Here is a 19062-nt window from a genome sequence, read left to right on the forward strand (position 1 = left end):
CCCTCGAACCCTGCCCTGTCTCAGTCCTCAAATAAATATTCTCATCCACCTGCGCAGGAGAGTACGCAAGAACCATCCTAAACGACTCCCTCAGCTCTGGAATCTTCCCCGACGCTTTCAAAATTGCACAAAAACCATCCCTCAACCCCCTCGACACCCAAAACTACCGCCCCATCTCAAACACCAGGTTCCTTGCAAAACTCATCGATCAAACCGCATACTCCCAACTAAAGGCCTTTGTCGAATCCAACAACCACCTTGACCCCGCACAATCAGGCTTCAGACCACGACACAGAACCAAAACCACTCTGGACTCAATCTGGGACGATCTTAAGATCACCGCAGATTCTGCAGGATGCGCTGCACTAATCCTCCTAGACCTCTCCGCCGCCTTCGACACAATTAACCACTCAATCCTACTTGACCGCCTCCACTCCCTAGGAATCAGTGGAAACGCTCTCAAATGGATAGCCTCCTTCCTCAGCAACAGGAAACAAATAACCCCCCTCTCCACCTTTGCCTCAGCCGCTCGACCAGTCGATACTGGAGTACCACAAGGAGCATGCCTATCAGCCCTCCTGTTCAACCTCTATATGTCCACCCTTCCTGGAATCATCCGCCCGCACAATATCCTGTGCTACAACTACGTTGATGATACTCAAATCATCCTAAAACTCCTCAACTCCTACTCAAATTCTCAGCCCGACCTCGCAGCCTGCCTCCTTGACATCGACCATTGAAGGACTACAAACCACCTCCTCCTAAACCCCACTAAAACCGAAATCATGGTGTGTGGCGACACCAAACTTCTCCCCCACCCTTTACCTTGGCCCACATCCATGGGCCAACCGCCCACCACCTCTGCCACAGTAAAAAAGAAAAAACCTTGGATGCACTCTGGACTCTGGCCTAACCCTCTCTCGTCAAATGAACAACATATCTAAGTCTTGTCATTACCACTTCAAAATTCTTTCCATACCTCTCGTTTCCTAACAGACTTGTCGCTGTTAAGTCTATTGTAATGTCGAGATTGGACTACGCTAACTCCCTCTATCTCGGAGTCCGAGCATACCACCTCACTAAATTGCAAAGAGCACAAAATGCTGCCGCCAAAATGCTACTAGTACTGGGGCCAAGAGACCACACCTCTCCAGCTCTCAAAACACTCCACTGGCTCCCAGTTGGCCGAAGAGCCACCTTCAAGACCCTATGCATCACCCACCGTGCAGTGCACAAGACCGGCCCTCTATACCTGCAGGACAAGCTAAAACCCTACCTCCCACCCCGCACCCGAACATCAAGCTCTGCCCTCCTTTTAATGATTCCCAACCACCTACTCGGTCAGGATAGGAGGATCCTCGTTCTCAGCCTTAGCCTCCACTCTATGGAACTCGCTTACACCCCATATCCGACACTCTGAAGACTGTCAATCCACAAACTACTAAAAACGTGGCTCTTCCCATAACAATGATGACCACCACCGATGACCACCAAAAGACATGTCTGAATCCCCTAGCAACCCAAGGATGAAACACACAATGAAGATGTGCTACCTGGTGTTCACCCACACAATAGGATAGAATGGATGGACTAGAGAGAACGATAGGAGTGAATGGAGTTGATGTATGGAGTAAACAGAGAGAGTAGACAGAATGACAGAGTTGATGGAGCAGAGAGAATAAAGGAGTAAAGGGAGTGGAGGGAATGGATAGAGTAGATGGAACGGATGGACCAGATGGAGCAAATGGAACGGATGGAGCGGTTGGAACGGAAGGAACGGGTGGGACTGATGGAACAGATGGAAAGGACAGAGTAGATTGAAAAGATGGAGTGGATGAACAGATGGAGTGTATGGAACGGATAAAGTGGACGAAACGGATAGAGTGGATGGAACCGATCGAGGAGATGGAACGGATGAAGTGGACGTAGTGGATGAAACGGATGGAGCGGAGGGAGCGGATGGAGTAGATGGAATGGATGGAGCGGATGGTACAGATCGAACGGCTGGAAGTGATGGTGCGGATGGAACCGATGGAACTGTTAGTGCAGATGGAATGGATGGTGCGGATATACGCTACATACATGTATCCCATCCCCGTATATATCTGTATCCCCATACATACCTGTATCGACCCCTGTCACTATTTATGTGTATGTCGCTATGTAAGTCCCCCCCCCGTCCTGTCCATGTGCCTTATCACAGGCACCTCTACAGATAACTACCATATCACACTGCAATGCTTACTCTCTACTATACACCATCACTGAACTAGAACACAGCTATAACCCTGATAATTCGGCCTAGCTGCTCACATACAAATAGGACCCCATGAACACCATATCACCCTAATAAAACACAGCTAGCTGAGCACATTCCGCGTAGCTGTTCACATAGGCGTTCCTCAGGCCTAACGCAGCCAGAACGCAGTCCGAGTGTCCACCCACCTGACTGCACACATACAACCGATATCTTCAGCACCACACTTATTGCTAGCAAGCAGCTTTCCTCCAACAACTACACCTGCTGCTCACATATCCGGTGCACCCATGCACCATACGACACTATCTCTCTCTACTGACTTGAACTACGGTTCCCAAGGGCATTCAACCTACCAGCGCTTTGACGTCATACCAATGATATATAAAGCGCTATATAAATGCCAAGTAACATAACAGAGTATCCAGTGAAAGCTTCAATTGTCCATTTGTATGGCAGCCATATTATGCAAGCTGTTTGCACTAGCTTCCTTTACCGACTGTTTTCTACATGCGTCCCAGTTGATTGCCTCATGCATTTATTTTCTTATATTTTTCCTTTTGCAACATCTCAAATGCAGGGATCGTCAAGGCTAGCTATCCACGATGACAAATCAGAAGGACGAGTGCATAAAGTACTGTGAGAACATGGACACTACAGCATTGCCATGTAACAGTGATGAAGCCCTTCATAGGGTTGTTTAAGTCTTCATTACTGGTTAATGTAGCTGTAAGGCACCATCTTATCATGCCTGCCATTGATAGCGTTTTCCACCCACTGTCTTCTGTATGCCTTTCCCACTCTCTGCCTCATGCATTTATTTATTTTTCATTTCAAACGTTAATGCAGGGAGTGTAACAAAAAGGCTAACTATTCACTGTGACTATCTGAAAGCAGATGGACAAAGTACTGTGATGTGTACCTCTACTGAAATTAATGTATTGTTACACCACGTCTAGAGAACAACTGAATATCATCATGCATTTGGGTCATAGCCATTGGTCACGTTGCTTTCAGTACCTGTAAAACGGACAACCATGGCACTGCAAACAGAGTAGAGGAGGCAGATGGAATGTAAACCTGGTAATAGACGTTATACTAGCCCAGGCATGTCATTTAGAGGAACACTCTAGTTCGTTACTACTTTGACTGTATTTGTATCACACCAGACATCTCCACCTTCTAAGCGCCAAACAAGGCATCAGACTCATGTTGCAAAGCATGGCATTACCCAGAGTTATCCTCTTACCCTACAAATGAAAAACCCATACATCAATGCAGGTCACGTATGTTAAAGGTCTACTGGAGTAGTTCAGCATGAATACAAAAGGTGGCAATGCAAAGCACCCAGTTCTTTCTCTGCTCACTGGATTGGGATGAGGCGTTTCTTGGCATAGTGGTTATGCGACATGTGTAAACTCAGTAAATTAGCACATTATGAACAACATGAGAGAGCCAGTACGCACAGCTGTGCTCCCTTCTTGATGCCATATTTCAGGACGCTGTACCCACATGTTAAGAATGATTTCTAATCCATGTGTAAAAGGGAAGCTTTCAGAAGCACTTGTTCATTACATAGGTAGGTTGTGTGCAGTAAAATGTTTAGTTATCCTAGAGTTCAGATCAGCACACCAGGGCCACTAGTCAGACTCTCTATGTTGCCGCCTTCTGCCAGAATTGGTAAGGAATATATAAGTGTGAGGATTACAGGATAAAGTTGAGAAGAAGTGAAATAATAATTTCTCAATGAGCCCCTAATATGTGTTCACATATTAATACGCACTGGAGATAGACCCCTGGGATTTAGGTGCCTAAAGAGCGACTCCTTCCTTGCTTTTCATCTTTGTGATCCTGCAGGACTCACGGAGGATAGACACTTCTATGAAAATAACCCAGTAAATAGGAATATGCTGCCAGCAAGAGTCTAGTGCAACCAGCTAGAGGTACAAATATAAGTGCAATTAATTTTACAGTACTCCCTCCTCTCTCTGCACTTGCACTCTCTGAATGTTCACAAGGCCTAATAGGTCTGTCTTTTTCCTCCAGTGTATTAATTGTGTTCTATCCCATGTTCCCTCCCCGTTACCCTGTGGGCGCTTTGAAACACAAGTTACTTGCTGTATAGGCACGCAACTATCAAATGATAAATAAATAAAGTGTGCTCAGAACTCACATGGTTGTATTTGCTAGTGATGAAGCTATGAGATGGACTCTGCAGAAGCCCGCACTAACTATGGAGTGCCGTAATCACGCATTGAGGCAAGTGCTGGCGAAGGCACGCACAAAACGTCAGACCTCCCGACTTTGCCAATGCTGGTTTCATGTGCAATTGTGACCAATAAAGAGCACTTTCCATCTTTTACCAATTAGTTCTTAGACGTAAGTGGACAGTGTTTGACCCGGTTTTGGGAAAATAAATACATAACTTTGTTCCATTCCCAAAATGTGCACTAATGTGTAAACAGTCACCAAATTCTGGTAAATTCCTTTGCTTCTTACACAATACAACGTATTATAAACAGGACAATGCTGTGCAGGTAAATAAAATAATTCACATCTGTTCTGGTGGCAATTCTCAGTAGACCTGGTACCCAGAAGCAATTCTCTTCTGCACCCAGAGGGTACTGATTTTAAACTAAGAGCCACTGGTTCAATTAAACCTGGAGGGGTAACTTGAAGAACTTTTAAAAATGTTTGACCTATAACAAGAAACGTGCTAATCAGACATTTATATGCAAATATTGTATTGTTTGCGAGTAACAACATTAACAACATTTACAGCAAACATGGTAGTAGACAAGTAGAAAAGTGGCGGGGATTATTCAATAACAGGATAATAATACTTTTTGGTGTATTGACAAAATTGCATTTCCAATTGCAATTAAGAGAAGGCACTCTGGTCCACAGACAGGGGCAGCATTGCTATTGTCAGTAGTGCAAAAGCGTTGGTCTCCTTCTGATGAGGGTCTATGAAAAACTGTTTCACACCCGCACTAAATAAAGGGGGAGGATTTTTCACACCCTCCCAACTATGGGGTCGACAGTGCTGTCGGCTTATTCTTAATGCACAGACCTTCATCGGTATATCATCGCAACAGATTGATGCATGCAGATTGAGTAAAACATTTATCAATGCAATTAGTCTCTGTAACGGATGTCACGGGAAACAAGCACCTGCACCATCCCTAACCATAGTGGGGGGACGATGAGCATCCTATGGAACAACTGATGCCAGACTGGGAACCACAGAGACCCTGCATTACTGGAAGACCCGTCCCCCTCATGTTTAAGACAGACCAATCACTTAACTTTCGTCCATTGTGCATCCAGCACTGGAATGCACAGGCTTTCCGTCTCCACATGAACAAGTGTCTCAGCCCAAGTATGGTGGACAAGTCCCATAGTACATGTCAAGTCTTAACACACAGTACATATAGACTGAAGGATACTGTCCCCTCCACCTGCCAAACCCTGCAGATCCAACCCGAAAGCCAGACGTCTGTGTAGACAAGTGGTAGTCAAACTCGGAGCAGACTTCACAACTAGTAAAAACTAGCCATTGGCACATACACAGCCAAAGCCCAATCCCAACTGTGAGAGTACACAGGAAGTAACACAAATGGTTTACTAGAACTGAGCACAGAATAGGGTTTTACGCGCTCCCAACACCACAAGGTAACCGACATCCATAAGCTCAAGTGGCATATGCATGTTTAAAGAATAGGTACACGTGCCTGGATTACACTCTAAACCTACACATATCAAGCAGTGGAGAGCCACAGGTGGTCACAAACACAGGAGTATAAGCCAGGACTGACCAGAACAACAAATGCCACATCTGTGGCACTGCTAAACAACCAGGTCATCAAAACAAGGGCTCTGAAAGCTCATGGAATGGACTACAGACGGTTTTCATGTATTCTTTGTTAGTGGCAATAGTTTCTCAAAGTCATGTATCGTAGTGTACCTAGCAATACATTGGACGTTGATGGTAGCAATGTTTGACAGCTAAACTTAAAACTTGTCACACACCTTTATCCCCTGCCATAAACTGAACAATTGAAAACAAATACAGAAAGCAACAAATTCAACATTTGAAATAGAAACATTTCTGGGGGACAAAGCCAAGACAATCTCTCCAGTCTAATGCACCCAACATTCTACAGAGGGAATCACTGGCTTCAGACGGCATTCAATTCCCAGCCGTGTGAGGTCTCGGTCTCTCAGCAAGCATCCTTTCCAGGCTGCATCACAAGCGATCCAGGGAAGGTGGTCCTGAAATATTCTTCCAAGAGCTTCTCTATATCCTCTTCCTGGTAGTCTTTGACAAAGAATCGCTTGCCGTCCTCTGCTCCACGTACCATAGCTGACAAACCTGTAAGGTAGATGAGATGAAGGGAATGTGAAAACCGGCTGGCACACTCCTGCGTTAGGTTATCTCCAGTCATGCGGAGTACACAGCTGGCAGTGCAAGAACAATGGCCAAAAGCTCACACAGTTAGAACACCACAGAAACCACTCGCTCCACTGAGACACATCCACCACCAAATGTTAAGTCTGCCCTCCGGTGAGTTTTCCTCATTCTTATACTAAACTTCATAACACAAAAACACCTGTCTTTTCTATAATGTATCGTAGGGGGAGGGCAATGGCGGAGGGTGCAAGGGTGCCTCTGTGGAAAAATAAATAAATCTATGTGCCTAGCAGATAACGACATTATTTTTATTCTCTAGTTATCCATTAAATGCCATAGTTTTTCAATGGAACACTGATCAGTCCTTTATTTCCTGGTTATTACATTTGTACCATGGCTGAGCAAAAAAGAATAAAACTGAAGAAAAAAAATGGTGAACCAAACCTAAATACAAAGTGTGATACCCAAGCACAGAATATGAAGGCATGACAACCACATGTCATGTAAACATGTTAAAAAAAAAAAAAAAAGGTAGCCATCAGAATCCATCCGATGGATTAATTCCTGTGGCTGATCAGGTCTCGAATGTGACCCGCCTGTAAATGCATCAAATATATTCTTGGAGACACATTAACGAATTCCAAAAGACAATATATATGTTGCACTAGTATAAACCTATAAAATTGAAGGGAAAAACGTTGTTACAGGGACGTTATGGTTACAGGCAAAACCGAAAAACCTCAGAAATTCGCCAGTTATGGTAAGCTAAGCAACCATAACTCGCGCCACCACTGTGCACTAAGACTAAGACCCATAACATCAAAGATGACATCACTTATGACATGACATGTCCTGCTCCCTCTTTTTTTGGTCAATGATATATGTAGGGCAGGTGGTTTTCTTCACGGACAATCAGGAAGTAAACATTCAAAAGGTACTCTATGTGTAGACCTTACCCTTCTCATATGTTCTACACTACTTTCCCTAGGGTTCAGTCACATCATATGATACATATACATAAGGGAAGAAGCAGGCCTGAAACACAGCAATCATTTGTGGCTATGAAGATAACCAGTTTGGTTATGAACACTTTCTGCTAATACTGCAGCTTTTTGCCTACTTTACTTTCCCTGTATATGGGCTTATTTGTGTGCGTTGAGGTCTCTTTATGTTTTGAGTTTAGTAGTACAAGTATGTAGTAAATGAGGCGTTATTAGTTACTTATTACAAGTGTCACAGTATGCAAAACTCTGACACTAAAGCATTCATCATTTTACTATCCAACATGGCAAAAAGGTGATTATTGCACCTCTGTGGTGCATGCTGCAGACAATGACTACGTTTCTGCATGACTTGTTTCATATACTGGAAAGAACTCTAGACTGCAATGGTGTTTATAGCAATGCATTGTGTGATGAATGATGTTCTCCTAATGACCTCTGATAGTTTCCTGCCAACATTATATTGACAATCCCTTGTGGAGGCTCATCATGAAATGTATATGTACATGTGATGTCATCAATGACATTTGTGATGTCATCTTTGATGTTATGGGTGTTAGTCTTAGCAGTGCAAGGTGGTGGCGCGAGTTATGGTTGCTTAGCTTACCATAACGTGCAAATTTTGAGGTTTTACCTGTAATCATAACGTCCCTGTAACAACGTTTTTCCATTCAATTCTATAGATTTTTACTAGTGCAACTTAACCATAAGGTCCCTTTAACAACGTTTTTTGTCAGTGAATTTCATTGGTTTTGAGAAGAATACCCTTACTGTGCCACATAGTGCAACTGCTGGCACCATGTTAATGCGGACAGCAGTCGCGGACTATACGTTTATTTGCAGAGATCGTGTGGCATCCAACCGCCCGAGTAAGGAAGGTGCTCTCTTACATAGTGGTACCAATTACCAAACGCAAATAACAGACAAACAGCACCATGGGCAAAAATTGGCAGGGAAAATAGAGTAGATTTGCAAATTGTGCACTTATGAAGCAAACAGGTCAAAGGCATAGGGAGTACACCATAACGGAATGCATCAACAACAGAAGGGATGACTGCCTTCACCAATCTTACCGCACTGCTACTTTAAACGGGAAGAAAGAACGAACTGCCAGAGTAAGTACTGAAAAATGCATAGACCTTAACGTCAGTACAATGTAGTAAGAACCCTAAACTTTGTAAAATAATTGCACCGGTGCTGCAGTATGCAATAGTACGGAAGCATAACGAGCAATGCAGCAATGCCAAGCACCTTACAGTGGCAGGAAGAACATTTCCCTCATGACGCAAGTACTTTCTATAGTAACTCCATTGGTACGCACAGTGCTGTGAACCGTAAGAAATGTAATTATATAATATTTTTTTATTTAATAAAGTCTGGATCCTGTCAGCCTCTGCTGTTTGAAGAGGGGGCGGAGATGAAGTTTTATTTCTTCAAAGCACCATCTGTGTCATGATGCCTACCCCGGGTATCTGGACCAAGCCCATCAGCCCCGGAAGCAGGCATCCAGACATTCATTAAAACCTCAGCAGCCCCGGCTAGGGGCTATCTGGGTTCAGTCTTGGCGCCTCAGGCGCCAGGCTCATAGTCATTACTTACCTCAGGCATACCATGCTGCAAATGAATCCAAGCCAACGTGAAGCCTGGAGGGGACTATTTTACTACAGGGACTATTTTTTACTCGGGTGTGGTTCTAGGGACTTCTTACCTGGGACTACTTTTGAGGCTATTTAAACCACGCCCGACCAGCAACACACGCTTCGCGTTATTCTGCATTCTGCAGCTTAACGCTCACCGTGCCTGCAAGCCTGCATCCAGTCTTCTGCCACGCCCGCCTCGAATCCGGAGCTCCTAGAAAAAGGGGAAAGAAGGAGAAAAGGTTAGATCACGGACATTATTTTAATTCCTTACCTGATTCTGGATCTAGCACGACTCCGAGCCTGAAAGGACATTACTTCAGCATGCGTCGCATCGCCAGCTGCAGCGCTGCGCCATACTCACCAGTCCACAGCATCTGTCGACTTGGCGCTGCCTCCATCATTTTCTTCGGCGAACTCCAATACCTGAGGGAAAAACAAAAGGAATAACAAGGTGAGCCTAGAGAGCCGACAAATACAATCACTTTTACCACCAGGCTTACCAGATTTACCACCAGAGGCATTACCCTTCAAGACTCCACATCTTCTTATGCCGCATCTATAAAAGGGAGAGAAAACAACAAGTTAAACTCGCGCAACTTTTACCGGACAGTGTTGGGTTATACAGACTCTTACCTGAATGCCATCAGCAGCCTCCAGACAATATTTTTTGCTGCAATTCAACAAGGGGATGCAAGAGTGAACATCGGACATATTGAACTCTTTGAACTGAACTTTATAAACCCCGGAGTCAATATTCCTCCGGAACTCTTCCAGTACCCCAAACCAGTGAAGTAGCTGTTATCTACGCGCCCCTGCATGCCACGCAGGATGGAGAGCTCATCATTTAAAAACATAAGGTGAGGATACTAATCGGGAATATCGGAGGTGACTAGCGGGGAGAACGAGAACAGTGGGGAGGGACCATCACTAAAATCCACGGAGCTAAATCCCTTTCTCCACTTGCAGGAGAATACTTCTACGGGTCAAACAGACGAGATTAGGCGGGACAGTCCAGACTGTCATCTCTGCACTATGCTTCACGTTGGCGGAGACCGCCGCTGTCCGGGTCCGATCGACGCCCCTGTGGGAACCAGGTGAGCGTAACAATCTCCTCTAGTTGTACTATTTACTTTGCCCTGGTCCTGGCGGTTCAAAAGGCCAAGACTTTCGTAAAATCCCACAACTGCGATGGTCCATTTAATGTTCTCTCTACTCATCAAGTTGTTCCATTTCCCCTCTTCGTCCACAAAGTCAAACTTGCCAAATAAATGCCCCAGATGACTAGAGCGAGTTTCGTCTACACCTCTACAGGTTAGGAGTAGGTGCTTCAAGGTTTCGATTGCATCTGGTTGGAAGCAAAATCGGCAGAGGCTGGTGTTGACTTGTTTTCGCCTCTCTAATATCTTGTTTGTGTATCAGATGTTTAGGCGGATCTGCATAAAATTTTCACGCAGCTTCTTGCAGGGACACTTCAATAGATAAGCTCTCGCTTCATTCATTTTTACTGGATTGTTTGGACTGTTCTTCATTGATTTTACTAGCTGGGCTTCGTCTATAGTTTGTATCCAGTCTCTCTCCATCACTCGTTTTTTTACTTTTCCTGGAGTGTGAATGAGGTCCTCGCGAGAGCAGCCTGCCCAGACAAGACGAGAGATTATTTTCTCCTCCCATTGTTGGAGCATCTTGCATGTCCCTGCTCTCATTTCTTGTTCAACTGCCCTAAGTATCAACAAGGAGTTAGGTAAGAGCATTTTGCGGTATAGCATCAATTCGTTCCGTGCTATGATGGAATTTAGTGACTGTAAAGTGAGTTCTTTCCTAATGACTCCCACAGGAATTGATTGTGGTAAATTGAGGACTTTGCGCCAATAGCGGCCTTCTACTTTCTGCCAAAAAAGTGATGTAAAGCAAGGCATAGCTTCCACCCCATACGTTAAAGTGGGGATGACTTTCATCCTGTAGAATGTCAGCAATGGGGCAATTGTGAAACGGCCGTACTTTCTGGAGAGCATTTTGGTCTGGGTTATTAGCAGGCGTAGCTTTTTCAGAATGGTTTCACACATCAGGTTTTCTTTGACACTTTTGCTAAGTGTTATACCAAGATATTTAAAGTCCTCCACCGTTTCCAGTGTTTCTTCCCGTATCTTCCATGTGAATTTCACCTTTTTGCTCACGCCTTTTCCCAGAATCATGATTTTAGTTTTTTCTTGATTCATTTGAAGCTGGTTTGCCTGCAGATAAGAATCCAGGTTCGTCAGTTGTCTTTGGAGGCCTATAGGCGTTTGGTCCATCAAGATGATGTTGTCTGCGTACAGCATTCTTGATATTTGCTCTTCACCTATTTTTGGGGGGAAGGATCGTACCTTTGCCTCTTGATCTTTATAATCTGAGGTGTATGCATTGTAAAGAGCTGGTGCTAGTGGGCAAACCCGCTTTACTCCTCGTTCGATCAGGATGACAGTAGGCCTTGCTGATTTTGATGTACGCACATCGACGTGTCGGTGTACAGATCCTTGATGGGATTTAAAATTTCAGGTGGACAGTTGCTATTTTCAAGTTTTTCCCAGAGCAGGGTTCTGGCGACGCAGTCGAATGCCTTTGTTAGGTCAATAAAGGCCATATAGATTTTGGGGTGGCCTTCGACTACTTTGGCTTTCAGGGTACTTAGTGCTAAGATGTTGTCAGTCGTTCCTGAATTTTTCACAAAGCCTGTTTGTAACGGGTCCGTCCTGTGCCGAGGGCTACCCAACTTTTGAAGCTTTCCAAGATAAATGCTGCAAAATGTTTGCCTATCGAGTTTAATAATGATATAGGCCGGTAGTTGCTCAGGTTGTCTCTTGCACCTTTCTTAAAGATGGGCACAACGATTGCCTTCTTCCAAGATGGAGGAATGGTTTAGGCTGTGTTACAGTTCTTGAAAACTTCTCCCACGAACTTGGACCAACTTTCGCCCTTTTGTTTGAGGTCAAAGTTGGTGATGCCGCCTGGTCCTGCCGCACGTGAACCATTGAGTTTTTTGATTTGTCTCATGATCCGTTGGAACTTTCCATTTTACTTTATCATCAGTAAGGGAGCGTGTTGGGAGTTTCAGGGGCGCTTTGTAAAGTTGTTCAAAATGTTTCACCCAGCTCAATTCGCCCACTGCATTGGTTAACGGCTGGCTTTCTCCCTTTGTTCTTCCATTAATCAGAGACCAAAGGTCCTTTGTTTTTTTGCTGCAGATCGTGCGCAGCATCAATTCTGCATCCTCTTGGTTTCTCTGGTGTCTATTTGCTCTGAGCCACTGTTGGTAGTGTTTTGTAGCTTTGTCTAATTCTACTGTGTCGAATTCCGAGCCTGATTTATTTGCTCTTCTTTTTAATTTTCTGACCAGCTTCCTCTTCTCCACCAGTTGTTTGTTGAAAGCGTGGATTATCGTTACTGGCCGTTTGACTTCTTTTTTTGCCGGCTTTCTGTGGACTAAACAAAAGCTGCAGTTATCCGTGGATACACTGCACAACCTCCTATAATTGATTCATATACATTTGTGCGTAAAGACGCAGCATTATCCCCTCCAAGACAACAACCCTACTTAAAGAGTATGTGTTTTAGACGTAAAACAGCATGCCAGAACTCATTTATTTCTGATTAATTTAATAATTTTTTAATTATAGAAAACTTTTACAAAAGAGCACATCAAATATATTAATAACACATCTATAAAAAAACAATTGTCAAGAACACACATTTTATCACATCAACAAAAAAAGCTCACACCACACATATCATTGCCTTCCATACTCTTTCCTCCCCATACATACAAAAATCACTCATACTTGTGCAAAAAAACGCAATCCTGGTAAGTTTGTTCTGTACCTCAGAACATCCCATCCATATGGGTTTGATATTTTACTAATTCCAAAAATGCCTATTTAACAATACTTTGTCCATCAAAAGATGTAAGAACACTGGGTGGGTATTCCAAAGCTAACATTCATGGACCCATATTAATCCACATATTGGTTTATAAAAACCCAAGTTAGAGCCAACTCTGGGAGGAGTAGGCTCTGTGGTATTGTCGACTCGAGTTTCGGGCTGCCAGAACGGTCTATACAGCTTCCGTCTAGTGCACCTCATCAGAACGTATACATTACAAACAAAGACACAATTACTAAAAACAGAATTCAAATTGATGTGACTTGACAAAGTTCGTTCAATTTCAAAGAGCCAATTTCTTTTGCTTCACAGGGTGTTCAATAGTAGTAATCCAAATACGATTTTTTCCGAAAGCCACTTCTTGATTCACAAAGGCGTTGTTTCCTCCCCGCTGGATATGTTGTAGGCCAAATGGTTCGAGTGCACTAGACCAATAGCACAAGATCCCTGTATTCTTCCCCAAAAGAGGAAAACACTGGATGTGCACAGTGCCTCACACTCAAGATGTCAGCAGTCACTGTTATTCCTGCCTCTTGAAACATCTGTGACTCGAAATATTCTTCATGGAATCCAATTTCATATTGCTTTTGTAATGTTTTGACACCTCATTCACTGCAGAAAGTCAGTTGGCATTGGAGTTGCAGCTATCTTCCAACACTGTGAAAACTTCTGTAGCAGGAGCAGCCGGCAGAGGGTCACAGCCTTCACAGCTACTTTACAAGCTACTTGCCAAAGCCTGTGCAGCTTTCTGTGGACTGTCAGAGCGGGAGAATAATCCCTTATGTTCTCGACAAAGTGACTGCTGTGGCTGGAGTGCTCGGAGTATTCTTTCGTCAGAGCGCTGATTGCAGTGTTTGATAAACAAATACAAATACCCTGTGTGTCCAAATCCGGAGGCAACGTCATTCTTCGTTCTTCTTTTAAGCTCATCTGCCATTGGTGAAGTAACAAGTTGTGGTCGCCGTTTTCGGTCCTTGGCACCATAAAGGACGCAAAATATTTTAGATGGCTTCTGGACACATGGATATAGTCAATGACCGCCTCTTTACCCTCTCTCTCCCATGTTGGAGTAAAGGTTTCTTCTGTGCTATTTATCAGGTGCAGATTGTGCAGGTCTCTAGATTTCATGAGACTGGACCACAAAGCAGCTCTTCCACATGGGTTTCTCTTGTCGGTAAGTAGATCGATGTTCAGATCACCGGCAATCATTATGCGTTTGACGTCATCTTCTATTAGGGCTGAGTCGATTGCTCGTTCCACTTCCATCATAAGTTGTTCGTTTGGGATTCTCAGAGGGTTCCAATAGATGTTAAGGACCAAGATCTTCTCTTGCATCTGTTTTTTTGTGCTTTTGACCAAGGTTGACCACGTAATTATTGATGCCAGGATGAATTCCAATCTCTTCAAGACCTTGGTCAAAGACAGGGAACTTCCTGACTTGACTGCTGTTATTAGGCCCAATCGTGGTCTGCCTTTTTGGCCTTTTTGTGCCCGGGAGTGTGCTAGCTCAAAGCCATCTAAGCAGGGCTTGTTGATAAACCATGTCTCCTGAAGACAAAGTACAGACAGTTGCACGTCTGATCTCGCAGTCAAATGGGCGAAACCCCTCGTGTTCCAAGATGCCAGTGATAGTGTAGATATGTCGTTTGATCCTTGGTGAAGCCAAGATGGATCGGAGGTGACCATATATAGCGGCTACTTTGTTCTTAGCCGATTTACTTGCTTCATAAACCAATCGCTGTTTTCGTCAGGATTAAGGGGTGATCTTTCTCCGAGGCTCCACTCTTGTTCGGCATCGGTACGTGGATCCATTTTTTTCCTTTGGTAAACATTCTTTGGGGATAAGATGTACCGTTGCTCCTCTTTCCCGTGAGGGCTTTCTGCTGGATTAGGCGATTTATCTTTTATCTGTTTTCGCAGCTGTGTTAGATCGTAGCTCCTCCGCAAGTCTCTAGCTGTTTTTTCCCCTCCCAGCTCTCTAATGTTAGTTACTCTCTCTGAGGCAGCCTGAGCTAATCTAGTGTAGGAGAATCTCCTACTAGGCGAGTTGGGATTTCGTGTGGCTCTTGCAAATCTTCCTTTAATCAGTCCTCTAGGATTTTTTTGTTGCTTTGTCCTCCATCGTTTTGTCTGATTGATTGTCGCATTAATTGCTAGAATAAGCTCTAAGCCCAAATATTTTAGTTCATCCTTGGAACTCCAAAATAATTTTTGGGCCTTGCTTGAATTGACATGTAGGTAGGAGCTGTCCTTCCTTCTATTGAGGTTAGGTTCCAGGATGTCAATAATGTTTAGCGCAGCCACTTTGATGTGCTTTATTTGCTCAAAGATGCTTGATAACGCTTTGTAATTCAGAGTCCAATTATCTCTTTCTTTGCGGTATCTTTGGAGCTTGAATGTCCGCGTCAGGATTGGCTGCACACTAGAAGTGAGCTTACGTTCCCCGAGCGTTCTCTTGCCAATTAGGTGACTCAGAGATCTCTCTTGCGTCGTGAGCCCTTGACCTGTAATATGTTTTTGGTTGGAGTGGAGGACGGCGCAAACTCGTCTCCCCCGGAGGGTGATGTTTGGGGGCATCGACTTTTTCTGCATTTTACTTTCATACCCCAGCTTTCCTGTTATTCCCTTGATTATTGGATTGGAATATAGTACTGTCCTGGCCTGTCACTGAATGTGGTTGCGAAGACTCTGAAGCTCTTTCAGCAGTTTTTTCAATTATGTTTTTGGTACGTGGTCTGTATTCTTGTGGTGTTGGACTAGAATCCTCAAAGATCACTCTCTTATTTGCCATTTGCGTCTGTCGAGGGTTTGTGACATCTCTTTTGATCTTTTTTTGTTGCGGAGCTACTGGAATTTCAGAATCCTGAACAGTGTATAAACTTAAATTCATCAGATCTATTGAGTCGTATGTTTGTTCATCGTCTTGCCGATTCTCTTCTACTAGCTCGCTCTGGGCTGGTGATAAGATTGAATTTTTCGAATTGGTCTGCGAGAGTTTGAGGCTGTTGCTTTTTTTAACAACTGTTGCTTTAACTGCAAGGGGGCCTTTCGCAATCCCTGTGTTGCCCTTCACCTCCTTTGATAAGCAACTTTGCTTCGGTACAGGCTTTTTCGTAGGTTCGATTTAAGACAGGGCTTTCTGCGAGAAAATATCGAATGTTGGGAAGATATGGTAAGTCGTGAACGTGAAGATTGCCGGAGCAGATTTCGTCTTTGAGCTTTCGTTTGCATTCAGTTTTGGCTCTGGTTTTCTTATTTGTTGCCCCTGGTCTGTGGTGTTTTCGCCACCACCGCCCTCCTGTGGCGATAGAGGTGCAGGGGTGATAATAGAATGCGGATCAACTTTTTGAGATCTTGCCGGTACTATAGAAGTACGGGATGAGTCATCATTTGCTACTTTTGGTGTTTTAGTGGGGGATAACTCCCGCAAACGTCTGTTTGAGTATGATAGGATCTTGTAGCGTGTGCCTCTGCTTCTCTCCCAGTGACATCTTTACTATTATTCCCCTGCCTTGGCCTTTCTTGTGCATCCGCGTTAGGATGTTTCTCCTTGGCAGTCACGAAGCCCTATAAGAAGAGTATTTTTGAGTACATCATAGCGATCAGTGTATATTGATCTTTCATTGCATCGTTTAGAGCTTCATATAACTTTCCAAAGGGTGACAGTGCTATTGTGACCGTTGATAGGATGGTCATCGCGTCCAATTTCTTTTGAGGAGAGTCTTGCGTTTGTTTGCTGGCGACCTCGCTCATCCGTCTGTTCGGTATTGGCGACCTCGCCCTTGGATCTTTGGTGTTTGTTGTTTTGTCAGCGTGTTTCCTGTTGTCTGTAGTATTAGAATGCAAAGGGCTGGAAGTTGATTGGTTCGCCAAAAGGTTGCTCAGTGGGAGTTTTGCTGCCACTTTTCCCTTTGTCTTTCTTCAGAGTCTCTTTTCCTTTACTGAGTTGCCCAAGGTCATTTATGTTTTTTAGGTTGTAGTACCCTTTCCTCTTGTGTTGTTTCTTTTCCCTTGGTAGGATCAATTTGATCATGTGATGGTGTTCTATGTTCTAGTGACACTTCCTCAGGTTGATGAACCCTCGCTTTCTCCATGTTTGGAAGGGGCGCAGGGGACTTTGTTAATGGGTCGAGTGTACACTTAGCTCAGATGCACTGGACGGGGTAGACTTAGCTTTTCATTCCCCTGTAATGAGTGGCTCTAGTCGGCCCATGTCTGGGGCAATTTCTGCAATCTTTTTGTTGCCTGCCTCCTCAAGATTTTTTTGTGGGTGAATAGATTCCTTTCTGGCCACCGGAATTGGGGGAATAATTATCTCTGAGAGGTGTGAGGCTGTGTCTTCTACAATAGCCAGCAGTTCCGCTTCAGAGATGTCATGGTGTATGGAACCATCTTGGCGTCCTTTCCTGCCTTTAGAATATTCATGGAGTTGGAGGGATTGGAGATGCTTAGTTTGTTTTGATTTTTGCACGTTTTTTTATATGGGGCTTTAGAGCGTGATGCTTTTCTGGCTGACGTTTTAGATGTACTGGCCACTATTTTACTTGTAAGGTAGTGCTTGAGGGGTCTCTGATCCTCCTTTCCCAACAGATTCACTGTTGGAAGGACTGATTGGGGAGCTGTTCCACTCTCACTTGCTGGTGAGGCCGGGATATCAATCCAGAGGGAGGACCCTCCCACCTCCCCGCCCTGCCTCGGCCTCACTTCCTGCACGAGGTCCGTGGGCGTCCCGTCTCTCGGAGGGGACTCCTTTCACATCCCCGCCGACTCCGGCCGCGGGGGGGGGGGGGGGGGCGGGCACCCTCCTGAGGACAGTCCTCGCCTTGACTTGCCAGCTCACCCTCCGCAGTCGCGGGCCACGGTGTCTGAGGTGCCCCTGGCGGAGAGGAGATCCTCCACCTGCGGGTGCGTGTGTACAGCAGCCAGGATAGTCGAGGATGGGCACCTGGCTCCCGCAGGCGCGGCCTGCGTAGGTAGCCCCATCGTCGCAGCCGCTCCCACCTCTGCTCCGTCCTCTCCGGTGAGTGTTGTGGGCTGCACACTATGATCAGTATTGCGCGGGTAAAGGGGGCAGAGGGCTTGTGTTGTTTCTCCACCTGTTCTGGGGGATCTGCCGCCATAATGCATGAGGTGGTTTTTACTCTCCTCCTCCCGACACCCCCCCCCCCCCCCCCAAGAGTTAATTCTTCAATAGTAGAGGGGGGGCTTTTGTAAGGGTTACTTTTTCCCTCCCTTCCCTTTTTAGATACCTGATGAGGTGACAGGTGGGATTGGAGTTGGCTCTGTAGCGTATTTTTCAGGTTAGGGAAGGGAGTCGTCTTTAAGGCTTTTACTGGTTGGAATATACCGTGTCCCCTCTCTAGAGTGCTTCCTCCTGCACACCCTAGGAGACGATCACGTTTGCTTCTAGTGTTTATGCCCTCACCTTCTCCCTCCAGGGAGTGTCGCTTTGCCGTCGCTGCCATAGGGCACCAGGCGGGCCAGAGATGGTGCTCCACGTGCCAAAGCCGCCAAACAGCCCAACAGCTTCACTACAGCCCTTCTGTCTCAGAGCCTACGCTGCAAGGGCGCTCTGGTTTTGAGCCCAGCTGGCGGTCACGTGACTTTCTCGTCGGCCGTGCGTTGATTCCCGTTCTCAGGCGGAGGCGTCCTTTTCACCTCCTGCCTTGAATGAAGGTCGTGCAGGCAGCTGCAGGGAAGGATTGCAGTGATGTATTCCTTCGCTCCTCACACATTGCAGCACACCAACAATCCAATGCTTTCAATGTATCCGCCGCAATGAATTAAAATTAAATAAATTGCAGCGCCGCCACAGCCCAACAGCTTCACTCCAGC

General features: G+C 45.1%; 1 protein-coding gene across 2 annotated transcripts in view; it reads right to left on the reverse strand.

Moving 5' to 3' along the window:
• Window positions 1–4984: 4984 nt before the first annotated feature.
• The window catches only part of DNPH1 (2'-deoxynucleoside 5'-phosphate N-hydrolase 1), a 114147-nt gene continuing 100069 nt past the window's right edge, over window positions 4985–19062 (reverse strand). For both annotated transcript variants that reach the window (XM_069608878.1, XM_069608877.1), the window contains one exon: window positions 4985–6632. In XM_069608878.1, coding sequence (XP_069464979.1) covers window positions 6481–6632 — 152 coding nt within the window. In that variant the 3' untranslated portion in view covers window positions 4985–6480. The remainder of the gene's footprint in view (window positions 6633–19062) is intronic.

The sequence above is a fragment of the Ambystoma mexicanum genome, chromosome 4q (assembly GCF_040938575.1).
Source record: "Ambystoma mexicanum isolate Mex_15411 chromosome 4q, UKY_AmexF1_1, whole genome shotgun sequence".
In the NCBI taxonomy this organism is placed as follows: Eukaryota; Metazoa; Chordata; class Amphibia; order Caudata; family Ambystomatidae; genus Ambystoma; species Ambystoma mexicanum.